Here is a 19,434-nt window from a genome sequence, read left to right as displayed (position 1 = left end):
GTTCTAAGTGTTTTTTAATTGTTGTTACCCCAATTCCCGGGAACCAATACATATTGACCAGTGTCCAAATTCTATTTCTAAATTTTATTATTATAATTGATAAGAGTCCTTCCTTATCTATATAATTATACAAAATTTGAGGAGAGATAACACTTTTCCTCCATAGTGTTAGAACACCTCTGGTCTTTTTGGTAAATGAGGAGTTGGATAGTTTTAAGTATTTGTTCGGGTTCCAGCTAAAACTTTCATTTATTTTGAAGTGGGTTTGTTGTAAGAATATTACTTGTGCTTTATTTAATTTCAAATATTTTAATAGGTTGAGTCTTTTCCCTGGATTATTTAATACATTAATGTTTAAGGAAAGAAAAATCAAATCCATCTTATTTATTTAATGTTTTAAAGTATAATAAATGTGATAACAAAGTAATCATAATATTTAAGATTTGCACACCCTTCCTGGAAGAATTATATTTAAGCAAAAAGGTGTTGTTTCCCAATGTAAAACACAATTTAATATCAGACTGAGGCCTAAAAAAAGAAGAAATATTTAAAGCTAAACTTTTAACAATCAGTAAATCCATTAACTGACATGGAATGTAAAACATTCCTAATCTGACAGGGAAAAAAACAGTCAGATTAACCATCACTTCCAATTTTTTGGAATAAATTTGCCCAGCTTGAGGCTCCAGAGTATGCATTTTATGAAGTTCTATAGATTAATTGACATGAGGAAACATCAATATATTGATGTAATACATGGTTTGATTGTATCTAGTATAATTAAATCTCACTAATAAGCATTTGTTTGATTACGAAATACATATCCTCATTTCTGTATGAATTATTATATAGTTGAAGAATTAACAATTTGATAATAGGCATGTATAGATAATATTTATCAATTAAAGTCTCAAGAACATCTGGATGCATAAAATTTTCAGTAATTTAAAGATAGATAAACATAACAATATTGATCAGGATAAATCAATACGGTATTAGATCAGTATTTCAAGTATTTATAGTAATAAAAATTACATGTAACTAATTGCCAAAGCATTTCTCTTGCTATTAGGTATTATGTGATTGTCACTCCTCTATATAGTAATTTCACATATTTCCTTATTGCTACTAGATAGTAACAATATTACCATAATATAAACATGAGCAGGACATATGAAAATGGACTGTATATCTACAAATGGTGATATTTGACAGAGGAGATACTACCCAAGCAGTTCCTATCTATCACAAACTCAAAAAGTTCATATAGCCATGGAAAGATTCCAACAATAACTAATAAATAGAAATTTACTTTCTAACGAATTATGCAAAGTTTTATATAACGAAGCATGTATTAATAATACATCAACAATCGAGTAGTTTTTACTATTGTGAGGTTAAATTTGGTAGAGTTAACAATATCAAACATTTAAATGTAAGCTTCATTATTTATTCAAGCAAAACCCTTCTTTTTTTTTTCTTTTTTCTTTCCTTCGCCTTTTTCCCTCTTTTTGTGCATACATATTTATTTCTTTCCTCTTTGTTTATTTCCTCTTTCTATTCCCCTTTCAGTTTCCTTTTAATGAAAAGAAAAATTTGCTATATGATCCTTAGCATTATCATTACATTTCTTATATATTGATTTGAACATTTGAATACTGCATAGCAAGTCTTTTGCTATAACATACTTGGACTTCAACCTTTTACCCATGTCAGCCTTGGTGACCTAGTTAATTACAATAATACTGTGTTTGTGTATAAACTTTGTTCTCGTCATAGTAGTTATTTCCTTTTATATACATATATATATATATATATATATATATATATATATATATATATATATATATATATATATATATATATATATATACACACACACACACACAAGTTCATAATCCTCTAGGGCTTTAACATTTTGAAAATAGCTTAATTTCTTTATATACCAACTGCAGGATGGAGATTAATAGTAACATCACTGAACAGGGTTAAGCAGAAATTTATTAATATCTTAAATATTTGTGCCTCATGGGCCTGCCCTTATAACAGTTGTAATGTATATTTCCACAATGGCTCCTTTGTAAAGTACAGCATAGTTATACCAAATGGAGTAAATATCACAAATTAAAACTGAGAGAGCCCGAGTCCAAATGTGAAGTGATGATACTAGTAAATGATTTTATACGCTCTCTATAACTGTCCTTTCAATTTAATCCACTGAGAGATTTTAAGCATGGGTAGTTTAGATGTGTTAGAGCCATTTGTAACTAAATATTTATGGTATATTCTACTAATTTGTCACCAAATTATTTAATCAACATCCGGGACTGATGACAGATTTGTATACTTGGCATGTTTAGTTGAGAATAAAACATTATACTTTGCTGCAAAATGTATAGCTTCATCAGACTACTACTTTAATTAAAATAAATTGCACACACTGTATAAACAGTCTTTACTACTGACTGCCATTTACATAATGAGTAGACTCTGCTACCTTATAATGGTCAATATTAACTTGCAAATAAAAAAAAAAACATTTCAAATAATTCACATCTGACTTAGGATATTGTGACTTCTGAAATCTTACTTTGCATTTTTTTTTCTTTATAAATTTCACTGATGCCAATTAGTCTAGATCAACTACTGTAACACATCTAAGCAAATGAGACATTGGAGCTTTTATTGTTAGGTCTGCACAAATGGTGTTCTGGCCAAGTTACCTTTTTAGATATGTTTTTTTTTTCTTTTTTTTGATGATGATGATGATGATGATGATACAATGGTCACAGTAAGGTGGGAAAGCCTTTAGTGCAAATATTTTCACGGGGCATTAGTAAGCAGCCAGTTTAGTAAAGCATGATCTTTGGTAAGTGGATTGGATTTAGTAATATAATGTGACTTTCTGGAAGAAATGAGATCTTATTTAGGTGAGCGTCTAGGGTTCTCATATAGTGTATGTCCAAACAGACATTAAATCACCTATTGGGGTGCTCTTATGCCAATTCAAGGAATAACGTTTTATACAGAATGTAGTGGCTTATTTGAGAGTCATTGTTCGCTATTATTTCAGGTGGTAAACAAATGTCCTTCTATCAATATGCACAGACTTATTTCTGATATTGTTAGTACTAAATAAGTAATTTTGATATTCCTACAGTAATATTTCCATAAAAGGGATAAGCTTGAACTCTGTATCCTGTACTAGAAGGATACTGATAAGGAGCAGTTCCATCACTGTTGAATAAATTAGTCTATCAATTAGCATAGGACATTAAAGCTAGGAGCTGTTGATGAACTGTTTTTTACTTGTAGTCCAAAGTTTCTCTTTCCTTCTACTGAAAGCAGATAATCAACTTAGTATTCATATAAATTACAAAGTATTCTGAAATATGATTGCTAGGGAAATATTTAACTGGTATTTCTGTTGGTATTATAGGTATGTGAAGTCAACGTTTTGAAAGCTGACTGTGGATTTTATAATACTGTATGTGTAATTGCAGCCTGTCAGAATTCTTCCCAAGCACTCGAGGAGATTTATAATGTAGCAGTGATGTCATCGCCATTTACGTAGTCCCGACTTGGTAACTACGGAAGTCATTTTCTAGTTTACTTTACTTGAATCAAGTTAATAATTATCATGGTTTTTAACATTTAGTTTAATGATTTATTAGTATTACGTTCAAGTAACTATGGGCTGTTAATCAGCGAGACAGACAAAGAAAATCCCCGTTTCACGTCAGCAACACTTGTATAGCTGACCACGGATTTTTGACACGGTACACAAAGGCAATTCAGACAAGCTTCATAATGTTAAACAAAGCTCAGTTTACAGACAGGCACAAGAGTGCTTGAGTGTAAAAAGAGGGTAGAAACAACTTTTGAATTCAATGCAGTGCTCATGATTACTTTCCACATGAAAGAGAGAAAAGACAGTTTAGAATGTTAAAACACTAAGCTGTAAATGGGATAGAGAAAAGAAAAAAAATACCATAATATGCTGAAGTCTTATAATGAAAGAATGCTTGAAATATTTTCAAAAAAAAAAATAAATAAATAAATAAAATACACCAAGAGCTCCTTGCGTTGCGTACCCAAAACCAAACACTGACATTTTCCACCTCAGACTACCAAACAAGCAGACAGCTACAAAATTACCTGTTTCAAATGTCCTCCTACCCACTTCGTTCTTCCTTCCTTAACAAGTCAAAAAAAAAAAAAAAGGAAAGACAATTCAGTAAGCAAATGAACACGTGTGCAGAATTCATCTAGTCATATATCTTGGGCATTACTAGCAATTGTATCTAATAGGAATATAGCATTATTAATTTTAAATTGCAATTTTTATAAAGACATATGTAAGATAAGTAAAGCAATGATACATACTTCTTTAGGTCTAGATATCCATAAACATTTTATGATTTAGCTTGATCTTTGAGAGAATTACGAAGAACAGTGACTTTGACTCCAGTTTTCATTTTCTTCTTTCTTACATCTGTCCAGTTGTTTTTCTCAGATGATCTTTTAAGGGTCATAGATGGTGTCCAGTCCATACCTTCTGGGATTCTGATGATGTTGTTGTTTTGAATAAAAGATACAGCTTCTTCTATATTGTTGAAAGATTTCATCTCATTCTGTTGATAGATTTTGATTTTGGCTGGATAGACTAGTTGTACTTTAATTTTATTTTGCTTTAAAAGCCTTACCAGTGGCCAAGAGCTTTTTCTCATTTCCAGGACTCTTGTGGAATAATCATTGTCTAGCCTTATTTGGTTTCCTTTGAAAGATAAGGGACTTTTCCTCCAAGCTGTTCTCAGAATAAGTTCTTTATCTAAAAAGGATAGAAACTTCACTACAATAGATCTTGGAGAAGCATTAGGGGAAGAAGAAATAGGTTTCACTATGGGTCTATGTGCTCTCTCGATCCTGTAAGACGTATCTTCTTTTATGTCCAAGAATTCAAGTAGCCAGGAATTTAGGAAGGAAATAATATCTTCTACTTCTGTTTTTTCAGGGAGACCAAAAATTCTAATATTTGTTCTCTTCTCTCTGTTTTCAATGTCATCTACTTTATCAGCCAGTTATTTTGTTGCAGTATGGTCTCACAGTGGGATTCATCTTCTTTAAGCCTTTTGTGTATGTCATTCAGTGAAGTTTCAATGTTCAGAATTTTGGATTGTTGCTGCTGGGGTATTTCCTTCAGAACATCAGTTTGTTGTTGACAGTTCATCTTTAAAGTTTCAAGGTTGTCAGTAAATCAACCCATTTTTGGAGACAATTCCTGGAGAGTGGTAGAGATAGATTGGATCTTCTTCCTTAATGTGGAATCAGCATGTAAAGATTTTGAGTTGCTCATCTCTGTTCAGTTGTATAATCATTAGTTTTGACAGGAATTTTTTTAAGAAAAGACTCCAGAGTTGAGAATCTAGTAGATTATATATTCACAAATAGATTGTATAACTTTAAGGAGCTAGTGACAGAATTTTAAAGTAATAATTTTCCTGTTTCTTAGTAGCTGATGTGGAGCTCAAGAAAAAAGCTGCTACCAGTTGGGCATCTAGGCTCCGCCCCCTACATTTACAATTTCTGTAGGTTAAATTATGTAAACAGCCAGTTTCTTGAATGTTGTCATGGTTATTATCATTACTGCCTCTCAGGTGGAAGATGGAATACAGCAGCTATGGATTGTTTGTGTGTATGTTCACAATGTAGCAAACATGTTCTGATTTTGACTTTTTTTTTTTTGTAGTTGTAAGAACTGTTGTAGTGAGTGGAGTGCTGAGATTACAGTCCGAATTCAGGAAAAATTAAACTTGTTGTGCATGTCACTAGTGCAAGACCTGATATTAAATAACAAGGAAAATTGGTCTAGTAATCCATTTCTATCATGCTAATGCCCACCCACAATTTTGTGTTTGTGCATTAAGAGCAATTCACTGTGTGTGGCAGTTTGGAGTTAGTATACATAAGAAAAGGATGTGGGGGTGCACTGGAACTGGCCCCCCCTGCAAAGCATACATTTGGAGGTGCATTTGCTGTATGTGAAATTGTAAAAGTATGTTTCTGTTCACTAGGTTTTGGATTACATTTGTACATTTTTTTCTGATTTGATGAAACATTTCTTAAAAGAAATGTATATATATATATATATATATATATATATATATATATATATATATATATATATAGATATATATATATATTTTTTTTTGGCACTAATGTTGCATAATGTCAACAGGAAATTATCAGTATTATGAACATCAACACACTACTATACATGTGCCAAACATCACTGTCAGCACATGCAAAATGTTTACAACAAAAGTCAAAAGAAAACATCTTTTCTGCAGTATAAAAGTCCCCATGTACCCTCACACCCCTGCTAATTATATAGTCTAACTATGGAATTGCACATTTCTTGGGGAAAGAGCAAATTTCCCAACCCCAAAAATCATCCAATCTGCTAATTTAGTCGACAGGTGTCGACCATCTATTTTGTTGACCAAATTATGTCAGCTAAACAGATACCGATCATAACACCTTTCAGCAAAAAATAGTGGTCTCCATATATATATATATATATATATATATATATATATATATATATATATATATATATGTGTGTGTGTGTGTGTGGATGTGTGTGTGTGTATGTATATGGGTTCACTTCATAATCTCGATATTCTGAAATACTGAATTTCAGAATACCGAGATTAGAATACCGAATGCTCGAAATCGCGAAACACCAGAAGCACAAAATGCAAAATACCGAAGTTCGAAGCTTCTGGTGTTGCGGTGTATGAATGGATGTAAGTGCAGGTAAGTTTGTATGAGTGTGTAGGTTATGTGCTGTAGTGTATGTTAGTGTGTGTTTTGGTTGTGATGTGTGTGTGCAAGGGGCTGTGAAATGTGTGTGTGCGAATGGCCTTTGTGTGTGTGATTGTGCGTTCTCGGAGTTAATATATATAAGTGGGGGGGTGGGGGGTACAGCTAGTTTAGGTTAGTTTTGTTTGTGTGTGGGGGGCAGTTGTGTGTATGTGAGTGTGTGGATGTAAGTGTCGAGATTTTGAGTTTCGCGATTATGGGCATTCGGTATTGTGGTGTTTCGGCTTTATGATCTCAATATTCTGAAATTCGGTATTTCAGAATTTTGAGATTATAAAGTGAACCTATATATATATATATATATATATATATATATATATATATATATATATATATTTATGGTTTACAGTCAAAATTGAATGGACAAAACAAAAAAATGTACATTGCATCAAACCACAACACCAAACACGGAACACTGACTATGTCAGTATGTTGAACATCTTGCTGATTATTCAAATTTGGCATTATTCGACATATTGTTTCCCCTACACCTTTCAAATCAGTAGTGTAAGTTCTTGTTGTCAGCAGTATGAACGTACTGCACAACACTGAACTACATATTTTTGAAGAGGGGCAAACCCCCCTGCACTCCCCCATAAAGGAATGTGCCCCTCACACCCCCAGCAAATTATATATTCCAACTGTGAGATTGAACTACAATGGGGAAAAGGGTAAATGTCCCATTCCCCATTGCACCATCATCATTAGTTATAAGATCAACCACATATGTGCGAATACATAGTACACTTGCTGAAGCGGGACTTCCACACATGACATTTGGCAACTGTAATTCAACATCCCATGGTCGCCGAACCTTCACTCGTATTTGTGATGGTAAACCTGCATAAATATATATATATATATATATATATATATATATATATATATATATATATATATGAATATTTCATATATTGTTGACTGTGTCATTTCCAAACACACAACTAAATGATAAAATGACTGCATTTACTGTCTGCTGCACATAATATCAGAAATACTACCACTCATCAACACTGAATGCAAAATATCACACACAGACACACACACCTCCCTGGTTTATTTATTTGTATTTGTCAACTGAGGTAGCACACTGTTTATAGAAGTCCATTTTTAGTCTCAGCCCAGGGAAAGGATATGGTAGTACAACTTATTCATCATATAATGCAGATGATACACATGTGTATATATTTTACAGTTGAGTTAAAAATTAAACCATCAGCAAAAAGAAAATCCTTATATACACTATTTACAAGAGCAGTGACTGAGAAAAATTCATGACAATGAGAGGAGTATGAATTTTACATGGAATAAGTAAAATTTAAACCTATAAGCACCAAAATTCTGCACACATTCACTTCTACTTCTGAGTTACCTGTGCAGTATTGGGATTAAATACTACTCAAACAGAATGCAAACTGTGACTGCAGCATTTACATGAATTATCTAGATAAAGCTGCCGTCAGTTAATTACAAATGCAATGCAAACTGTAACAGTAGCATTCATGGGGGGGGGGGGTGTTCCACTCCCAAATAATTGCTTGTTCATGTATATATTGACTTCATGTCTGCATAGCCACAACCAAAGGGATTTGCTACAAACTTAGTTCTAGCACTTCTCAATGATCCTGGGATTCAGTGCATAGATATGCCTCTTGTACACATCAACAAGTTGTGCAGTTGATCATTTGCATGGTCACTATGTGTGTGTATATTTATACGTGACATATAGCATGAGGTTGTATAGTGCTGCAGTTGCTTAACACCTGTGGGACTGCTGAGTCAGTATATATGTTAAAGAGATCTAAGAGATCCCCACCCACCCACCTACTTGCTTTGGGGAATACAGTTTAAGATATTTTTGACATTGTTCAGTTACTTTTCTGTGCCATATTTTGATCTTCTGTAGTAGTTGTATGTTTTTGTTAATGATGCCCATAATTTTACTGCCTGCTATGGGGTACAAATGTATAAATATAGTATATAAAAAGCTTGGTGTTGAGCATGGATAATAAATCTTTGCATATTGTACTTTTGTAGTAGTTTTATATACTGACACAGTTAATAGTCTGTCGAATTATATTCTAACAGGCTGAGGTTTGATGTAGCAATTATGACTGTATGAGTATCAGTAGACTGAATTTATGATCTACCATAATTCCAAAATTTCTCATGTATTCATTTCAGTAAATCAGAATGTTTATGTATGTATGTATATATGTATGTATTTATTTATCTATTCATTTGCATTTCTTAACTGCAATGGTCAAACTGGGCTGTTAGCCCCTTTTCAGTAGATTTGTGAGAAAAGACTTATTTTACACATACAGTTAAAATTATACAGACACCAAAAGGTAAAGAAAATATTAGATGGAAATTAAAAAAATTAGTTAAAAAAACATTATTCAGAAATATCTTAGGAATAAATACTGCAGAAAGTATACAATATAAGTAAAGGTTGCAGTGCAGACACATGGATATTCTTGTGGCTAAAGCAACTCTCTAATAAAGATAATTCGATTTTCTTATATTGCAAGCTAAGTCACTTTTTAGAACTGCATTTGAAGCCATGTCTTATTTAACAAATTCTATATTCATTCCTTCACAGCCATCCCTCACAAAAATCATATTACTTTGGTATAGTTTTCTGTGTCTGGGCACAGTTTGATTTCAAATTCATCGTTGTTTTGCGTTGTGTTTCTGTTACATATTTTCAGAAACTGTAGCACTGCCAAATATTTAAATGTGTAACATTTTGGAGAAGTTAGTGAATTAAATATTTCAGATATTTCATTGCTGTTGCATTCATACTCAGTTGCCAGGCGAAGCAAACCATTAATTTGGAAGGCATTGCCACCATTTGCATTCTCATAGCTGTATTTATTATCTATGCAGGTTTCAAAGGTGAGAAAGATAATTGGAAAAGTAGGAGGACTATATGTATTAAGACTCATGAAAGTGGCAAAAAGGAAATTGAAATCTTCAGTGCTGCAATTTTGCTAATTCGTAACCCATATAAAGCACTGATGGCTGAATTCAATCGGAAATATGGTGGGCACATTGGATTTGCATCGCAGGGTCATTGGAAAGGTAAAGGTAAGTGATTAATTTAGAATCCATGTATACTGCCTATCAGTTAGAGATACATATTTTAATTTTAGGATATCCCATAATTCATTTCTTTGATGTAACAATAATATGTATTAACATTAACATATTATAATTATATTTAAAATTATCACCATCAACACCAAGCATAGTCATGAGTTTCTCTTGTATGCACATTTCTAATAAGGTATATGCTTGCTGCATAACAGGCCAAAGCATTACTCAGATGTTGACTTCATTGCAGAAACACTACAAACACTGTATTCTGTGATGCAATACTTCTAATAAAGGACATTTTCAATGGATGCCTAAATCTTCTCTCAATTACTTGGAGCTGTAAGCTCTAACTTTTGCCCACTGTAACTCAGATAAGAAACTATAATTCTGCCACATGATGGAGAAAATAACACATTTAGTATTGCTGTATTCCCAGAGAAAAGTTGCTTCAGATAAAAAATACCATTGGTGTGGTGTGCAGTGATTTGTTTATTGCTTAAGCTTCAGAGGGCTATAAAACTACTATATTTATCTAATATGAATTTTTTTAAATACAGTTTGTTTTATTTTTCAAAGTATGATTGTGTTATGCTGACCCCTTTATCTAATTCCAGCTACACTATTGCTGAGGTACTCCATTTGAGTTCTATCATATGTATGAGCTTGATCAAAAATGAAGAAACTGAGATTTTGCAGAGCCTCAATAATTAGAAATTCATTACATTTTTTTATTCTGGGGGTTCTAGCTCTTCCCCCAAACTGAGTGTCCATTCAAAGTTTATTGATTGTGATCATGATCGGGTATTTAAATACAAAGGATGGAATATCCACCAGTACATCCCCCTATTCTGTGATAGTCATGAAGTTATGTAGTAATACTGTGTGTGCATGTGTGCGTGTGTGTGTGTGTGTTTGTGTGTGTGTGTGTGTGTGTGTGTGTGTGTGTGTGTGTGTGTGTGTGTGTGTGTGTGTGTGTGTGTGTGTGTGTGTGTGTGTGTGTGTGTGTGTGTGTGGGCAGGGTGATGAAACCCCCTTGGAAAAAAATTTTAAAAGTGTAACAAGATGTTTCAGAAGTTAGTGTTTTTACTCTCTTCACGCTATAACCTTTAAAGTGCCATGACTTCCTTTAACAGGTCACACAGTTCACTTAGAAAGATCACCAACCTCTTAATATGTTTTAAAAGAAGCACATTTTTGTAATTGTTTGCTGATGTTTCAATGCTTCAGCCCTGTTACATACCCATCAGGCATTCATTACACTCTGCTAGGTAGCAATAGAACAAGGCCCTGTGCTGCAGTTATTTGGACTAGATATCTCAGCTGTGCATTGGACGGAGAACCATATGTCCACATTTTCAACTCACAGGCAGAGATTCTAGGTCTATATTTATTTTAGTACTTCAGCTGACCACTGTGCTACCATTTGTTTCTGCCAGAAAAATTAGCACCATTTTCCTCACCAGATCAAGAAACTAAAGATCTGTGTTATCAAAAGTGTCTGAAGGTCGAAGGTTCTCAGTCTCCTACAGATTCCTTAGGGACAATCAGTGCCTTCTCTTCAGGGCCTTTAGGGATACAGGAGTCCAAGACCTTTTGTTTCTCTAAAAATCAAACATGTGAACATTAGAACCAGAAATATGAACCTGCTTCAGAAAATAAAAGAATGACAGTGGACATATTTGTTAAGAAATAACCGCTCATTTTCTAAACATACTTCCTCTACAGATCAAGCAATGTGACACAATCTCTTCCCTTGATAAGGCATTAGTTTTTTGGATGGGTATTCATTACGTTTCCCTGGTATGAGTGGCCTGTTGCTGCTTGGAAAGGAGATAAGGTCTATGGGTGGGTATTGGCAAGATGTAATGGCCACTTGCCCAGTTGTATTGTGCATTCTGATTCTATGATCTCTGGTGGCTTCGGCACTTTACCAGTGAAAAGATAGATAGGAGTGCCAGGTAACTATAGGACCTTCAGACCAATATTAAGGAAGCAATGAGGAATTGCAGCTCACAAGGGTTTGCCAGAATATGTAAAATGGATCATGCATTTATGTCAATGCTTATTTACACTTTTTACAGAGTTTGTGTTGTAGAGGAACTCATTTGACAGCAGTACTTATTTAGGTACTCTACTGATAGGATACTTTCTTCCCCATAGTTAAAGGAATTAGCAGTCTTCTGTTTTATCTACAATATTGCTGAGCTTGGTGCTTTTTTTAACTAAATGAAAGAGAATTGATGTCTGTACAGATATTCCTGCCTGAAGGAAGAATAGCTGTTTTGTCTCACTGTGCTTTTACTTTCATTCATGCCATATGTATGTGTTATTGAAATGAGTTCATTAGATAGAATTAATGTACTTAGCTACACAAACACAGTTTACGTCTGTTAGAGGGACACAGTTTATTTCTGCTTTAAAAATGCATCAGAAACAGACATTCATGACTGAGCAATACATGGCACTATTTTATAGTTCCTCGACAGATGAGGGAGACAGAAAGTCTTTGTAGTCTGCTTTATGGGCATTTTGTGTTATACCGCCTCCATCCCGTTTTCCTCTTCACTCCTTCTCCACTTGAGCCAGACCCTCTTGAATGTCACTGTGGAGTGTCACTCCCCCATCCATTCCAATAATGCAGTCAATGGATCCAAAACTATCTCTATGAAGAAATGATTCAACAAATCCAGAGTAGTTGATCCCTACTATCTGCTGCCTGTGTCCCCTTTTCACCCCTCTGTTCTTCTTGTTCAGGATAGCACCTCCATATCTCTATCTGAGAGGATCTTGAGTTCCTATAACTTGTCTCTGTCTCCTTCTTGTCTCCAGGAAAAGAGTTTGAGCTCCCTAGTATCAGATCATATCCTTTTCCTCCCCATTATCTGTACCTTTTCGATTGATGTCCACTAAACTTCTTCCAACAAACTGATAGCCATCTCCTTGTATGGCCTTCACCACTGCTTTTAATATTCAAGGTGTGGCTTGACAAGGCCCAGTATAATGGCAGAATTATATATTTACTTCTTGAGTCTGTCTCCCTGAAGAAGTAACTCAGCAGTCTGTTTCCTGTTGTGAATGCCCTCTCAGTCTTCTCCGTCTAGTCTTGTCCAAGTGAGATTAATAGTCCCTGATCCTTTTTCCTGATCTGCTCAGATAACTTTCTGTCCACTGCATTTGTCTGTCCTAAATCTCAACTGCTTACATAGAATTGTCCTGCTTCAGTCTCTGTGACTTGTGACATATTTCTAACAGCAAATAGTCTAGTCATATTTTCTATACTGATATGTTTACAACAAACTTATTTAAAAGTTTTGGATCCAGAACAAATCTGTACGGTACTCCACTTGTCATGTTCCTTATTTTGGACATTGTTCTGTGAACACTGCCCTCTGTATCCTGCACTTTCGCCATGCAGTAATCAAGTTCCACAGTTATTATCCCATCCTGCTCCTCCCATCTTGCTAGAAATAACTAAGTGCTACTAAGCCAAAGGTCTTAGTAACATTCATGTAAATAACATCTGCCAGTACTACTGTAATCTAGTTATTACAGAAGTAGATTAAGTTTTATTGTTTTTTTTTTTTTTTTTTTTTTTTAATGGAATCAACTATCCGTTAAAATTCTTCTGGCTTTCTCTGCAAGAATTTGTAGCTTGCAGCTTCCAAACCAAAGGGTAAAAAAGTCACACAGACAAACTATTCAGTACAAATTGCATCAAAGACCCAGCCAAGCTGGAATCTTCAATGTGTAGTACCTTAAACTTCCTGTAGTGGAAACCCATGAGATATATGCAATTATACAACGACTCCCCATTACCAAAACGTGCATGGTGATTGGACAGGATGCCCGTTGTAAATTCCACAATATACCAACAGAAAAAGGTCCAATCACCCTGACTTTTTTTCCGTTGTTCCGTTGGTATAAAGGCTCAAAACATTTTTTGAACAGATAAAAAAAAAAAAGAAAAAACGGAGCAACAGAGACCTTGTTTTCTCTGTTGCTTCCGTTTCAAAGCATTGATGTACTGGATATGCATGGGACGCAAGTCCCAAATGCCTGCTCATGACATCAAAACAAGGAAGCAGTGTACCACAACCAGTGGAAGAACAGTAATGTGCCGTTATACAAAGACATTATTTAAGAAAAGTAAGTATTTTTTTTCTTAAATAATGTCATTGTATAATAGCAATAACTGACTCTGTGGTTGTGGTATATTGAAGATTTACCCACGGTTGGCTTTATTTAATGACTCAGGCTTTGTCCTCATGATTAAACCACACCAACCTTGGGTAAATCTTCAGTATACCACATCACGTCATAAGTTATTGCTTAAATAACCCCTTAAAGACATACATGTGTTTCTCTGACTTGGCCTCAAATGTCCATGACGTTTTACTTTTTAAGTCTATGTTTACATTTTTTCCTGCTCATTCTCCTTTTACAACAAAACTGCACTTCCAGTCTTCAAGTCCCATGGCACTACTGCAGTGGATAATTATCTGTTAAAGCGCTTTGTCTCAGAATCTGCTTTCATACTGACAACATCTTTTAGAACCCTGGGAGAGAGCATGTCCAGTTCCTGCTTTATACTGTCTTTGATAAGCCAGCAGGCCCTGAATGTCATCCATCTTAAATGTTTGTACATGCCTGCTCAACAGATGAATAAAATAAAGTCCTGGAAAATGTTTCTATTTTCTTTTAGAACTGGCATTTTCCCCCTGTCATATACCTTTGTATATAGGGACTTCTGAAAAACAAAACTTCTTCAGTTACATGATAACTAAATAAATTCTGTAATCTTCCTCCTCCTCCTGTAGTTCCCATTGCTAATGCTGCTGTCTATACCTCCAACTTCTACTCCTATCTAAATAGTTGTATTGATAGGGCAAAGGGCAGTCCCTTATGTGAACAAAATATACTGAGAAATTAAAAAAAAAAAAAACTTCCCATTGTAGAGTACCCATATGAATAAATTATAGCACAAGAGAAAGAAAGAAATTACTTAACACTTTTAAGAAGTCTCATTTCACTAACTTAACAGTAGACTTAAGAAAACTAATAAACTAATAAAGAATCATAAGGAAGTTGAAAGCAGATTATGAACTTAAAACAGCAACTAAAACCAAAATAATTGCAAATCTTTTTGAGTATGCAAGAAAATTAAAAACTAAAATACAACAATGTCCATAGATAGCCTACAATAATACTGCCCATTCTGACCCAAAGGGAATAACTAATATCCTAGGTGCTAAATTTAGTGGATGTTTTACTCCATCCTCCTATCAATGTTCTCAAAAACTAATATCATCTCATCCATGTGCCCAAATAATATACCAAGTTACACTATTATCACTGCCATATCTGGCCTATCCAAACCCCAACTTACCCTATTTAATGTAAGATTCTCCACTAGTTAGATTCCTGGAGCCTGGAAAAAAGCCATTGTACTGCCATTACACCTGGGTAGCCAAACCAAGGACCTTGGTATCTTTAGATCCATTAGCCTCAGACAGCCTGATATGGAAGCTATGTAACCTATTATCTCAGACCAGAGACCTATTGATCTGTACTTTGAATATCCATTAACCCTGGACACTCATTAATTCAATTGTATCAAAGGAAGGTACTGCTTCTTTAACCTGTTTAATTTCTTTGAAAACAACACTGAAACAATAGATAGTGGTTACATGGTACATACAACATATTTGGATCTCATCAAGGCCTTTGCCACTATCCCCCATACTGGCATTTTTGACAGACTTCTAAATCTAAATCCTTTTTTTAAGTGGTGGATAGTTAACTGGTTGCCTGGCAAAACCACTGTAATTACAGATGTAGGTGCCATTTCTGGAAAAAAAAATAAAAAAGTAACAGTAGTGTACTCAGGGACAATGTTGGTCATCTCCTGTCTGGCATTTATTTTTCAGACCTTCAGGTCAATATTCCTGCACTATGACTATGTAAGTTTTCAGTTGATTGTGAAATGTGACTTTTTTATTTAATCTTCTGCTGCATCACAATTGCTTCAACATCTGTTAGACCATGTTAACAACTGGATGTGATGATACAATCATGATGATCTTCATCATCATCAAGCCTTTTTTTCTCTGTTTTCCTGCATAGGGTTATCATGCCAACTGTTTCCATCCCTATCTACTCAGAGTCACTGTCCTACCTTCTTTGATCACCATGTTTAGCTGTCACAGGTCTTCTGTCAGGCAGTCCATCCATCCATCTCTTTTCTTGACATCCTCATTTTCATTTGCCTTCTTCCTGTCTGCCCCAAATTATCTTCATCAGATTGACTTTTGTTTGCCTTTACATGTGCACAAACCACTGTAATTTGTTCTCTTTGAACTTCTCTGCAATTGAAGCTGCTTCGGCTTCTGTTCTTATCTCCTCATTTCTTCATCTGTCCCACATTGTGCATCCTACCACCTGTATCAAGTACTTCATCCCCATCACTTAGCTTCCTCAGCTGATCTGCCTTCACTGCTTAAGTTTCTGTACCATACAGTATATTACTACTGATCATGCAACTGTTTTGGACACCTTACTTTTCAACTTTTTTGGCATCCGTCTGTTATACACTAACCCTGTCACTCTGTGACAGTTGGCTGCAGCCCTCTAATTCTAATCTTGACCTCCTCATTCAGATTTCCTTCTCCTCAACTACCCCTCTTAGGTACCTGAAGGTGTTAACCTGTTCTACTATTTTCCCTTCTGTCTCAGTTCTCAGCTTCTTCTGATTTCCTATATTTGCTGCCATTATAGTAGTCTTCTCTGTGCACAGTTTTATCCAGTTTGCCTTCAGTTTGCAATCCGTTCTCTTACCCTTTTCTGAAGTTCTTGTTCATAGTCTGCCTGTAATGCCACATCGTCTGCATACAGCAACTTTGTTGATCTGTTCCCTTCTACCTGTTTGTTAGTGTGGTCCAGCACCAGTATGAACAGCGGTGGACTCAAAGATGAATACTGATGTGCACTCACTCTGACTGGAAACCCCTCTGTGAGTCTGAACACTTTTTGTACTTGTATTATTGAGTCTTTGCACATAGCTTGTACAAATTCTACGAATGTTTCTGAGACTTTGAACCATCACAGGGCTACCATAATCAGCGTTCTTGGGAACTTGTCATATCTCTAGGTCTAGGAATGATAAGATACATTCTTTCCTCATTTCTAGCTTCTTTGCAACTATCAGTATCACTGCAAACATTGAGTCAGTTGTGCTGCATCCTGATCTGAATCCAAACTAATCATCTCCCATCTTACTTTCTACTACTCTTCATATTTGTTTAACAATCGTCAGACTTTTGATGCAATGTGACAGGAGATTTATACCGCTGCACTGTCCACAGCTGTGAATGTCCCCTTTGCTCTTGAATACTGGCATTAGTGTGCTTGCTCTCCAGTCATCTGGGATATGCCTTTTCTCCATACTGCTATGGAGCCATTTCTCCACTATCTCACCCAACTTCTTTATCATAACTGCTTTCACCTCATCTGAGCCTGCAGATTTCCTTGACTTCATTTTCCTTAGTGCTGTTCTTGCTTCTTCTATGGTGGGCTCCTCCTCTACTCTCATCACAGGCTGTGTCTGGAGTAGCACAGCTTCTGTGTGGTTTCCTTCATTCAGAAGCTACTGGAAGTACTCCTTCCATCTGCCTTTAATTTCCTGTGGACTGGCAAGCATGTTGTTGCTGACATCCCTTATGAAGGGTGTCTGACTGTCTTGTTTATCTTTCTGTTTTTGTCTTGCAACCTGATTGTGTCTCCTTATGTCATCTGCTGAGGCACTATCCAGAACCCCATGCCTTGTTCTTTACTACTGCAACTGCTCTCTCAGTTCTTTTGTTAGCCAACCAGTATTCCTTTTTAACCTCACACTTTTGCCTGCAATCCTTACCTCTCTTGATGACTTCCTGGACTTCTGCATTTTACCACCAGCTTTCCTTATTATCTCACTTCCATACCTAGCTTGGCCACATATCTATTCTACAGTCCGCATACATGATGTTTTGAAGTGCTTTCATGTTTTTTCATCTCCACCTATTTCCTCTTTCTTCCTGAGATGGAAGAATCCTAAGTATTTCCTTGAATTCTTGTCTCTCAAGTCAACTTCCAGGTCTTCAGCATAGACTCTGTTGACGTTAGGGCATTTTCTGAGCACAGTTTGCAAGTGATTGTGGCAAACAATGGTTTCTTCTGTGTGCCAAATGTTTTGGTAGGGATAGTGTTGGATTAAATGTGAAAAATGCTGTATAGTTAATTTTGGCAAACAAAACATTTTCCTATGCAAAATATTTGACGCATCTCTCTCCACTCAGGCACTGTTATAAGAGATCTAAGCACTCTCGTTAATAATTCTGTATCTTCTGACCATCATTCCACCACAGTAGTTTAGAAATCTTTCTTTCTGTCTCATTTATATTCCTGTGGCATCTCCGTTAGATCCAGAGAAGTCTTAATTCCCCTTAACAATTATTGAATATTACTCTCCTTTATGCATGTATGTCTAAATAAATAACTCAGTTTGAGAGACTTCAGAGGTTCCTAACTAAAAAGATCAGAGACCTCAAAACTCTTTGTTATCAGGACAGACTGGTAGCCCTCTCTCTATATTCAGTTTGTTAGAGACTCCTCCATATGGGTCTGCATCAATCCTTTAGAGTCATAAGAGATTGAACAACATATGATATTCTATTCCTTCACAGAAACATGGATTCTGAAATATTAGGTTAAAGGTAGTAAATCTTCATCAGCAAATAAGTAAGTTATGTCAGTGTGATAGATTCTTATCCCAGCATATTCACACCTCTGGAACAAATCTCTGTTACTTGTCTAACAGAGTGGCACCCTTGCTACCTTCAAGGTAAGCCTAGATAACTAGGTATGCAGTCTCAAATTCTCCTCCAGATTAACTTTTACTATGCTCCTTGTGGCTAGAGAAAACGTTTAAATACAGGTTATTGGCTTATAATGATCTGCAGGCTGTCTTGTACTTGTTTGCATATGAACTCCCTTTCAGCTTGCACATTTCCTGCCATCACTTTATTGTCATTCTCCTTGCTTTTTTATTCTGTCTCATCCACTTTGCGCTCTCTTCCCTTTGACATCCGTTAGGACCATTTGCTGCCCTAATCATTGTCCACATCATCCTGTGTAGCTCTATTGATTTTTTTCTCTTTGTGTTTTTTTCCTTCCTCAGGCCTTTGTGCATGGCAGGGAGTACTACATCTCTGAGACAGTCCCATAGCCAATCTCATAGCTTATTTACTCGTTAGTTTGTCACAACCCAACACACTAATAATGGGCGATTTCAACTACCCCACCATTAACTGGGAAAACTACTCATGTACCAACTCTTTTGCACAACATTTTCTGGAATTCATAAATTCCAACGCCTTGGATCAACATATCCACACACCCACCAGGGGCAGCAAT

General features: G+C 35.4%; 1 protein-coding gene across 3 annotated transcripts in view; it reads left to right on the top strand.

Moving 5' to 3' along the window:
* WSCD2 (WSC domain containing 2) overlaps window positions 1–19,434 on the top strand; it is a 2,311,682-nt gene that overhangs the window by 2,094,978 nt on the left and 197,270 nt on the right. For 2 of the 3 annotated variants that reach the window (XM_044068416.1, XM_044068415.1), the window contains one exon: window positions 9,778–9,978. In XM_044068416.1, the coding sequence (XP_043924351.1) occupies window positions 9,778–9,978 (201 nt within the window). The remainder of the gene's footprint in view (window positions 1–9,777; window positions 9,979–19,434) is intronic. The other variant, XM_044068417.1, reaches the window with a different exon arrangement.

This window comes from Protopterus annectens, chromosome 4.part0 (genome assembly GCF_019279795.1).
Source record: "Protopterus annectens isolate FY-2018-M chromosome 4.part0, PAN1.0, whole genome shotgun sequence".
Lineage (NCBI taxonomy): Eukaryota > Metazoa > Chordata > Ceratodontiformes > Protopteridae > Protopterus > Protopterus annectens.
Note: the sequence above shows the minus strand (reverse complement) of the source record. Positions and strands in the feature narration are given on the sequence as shown.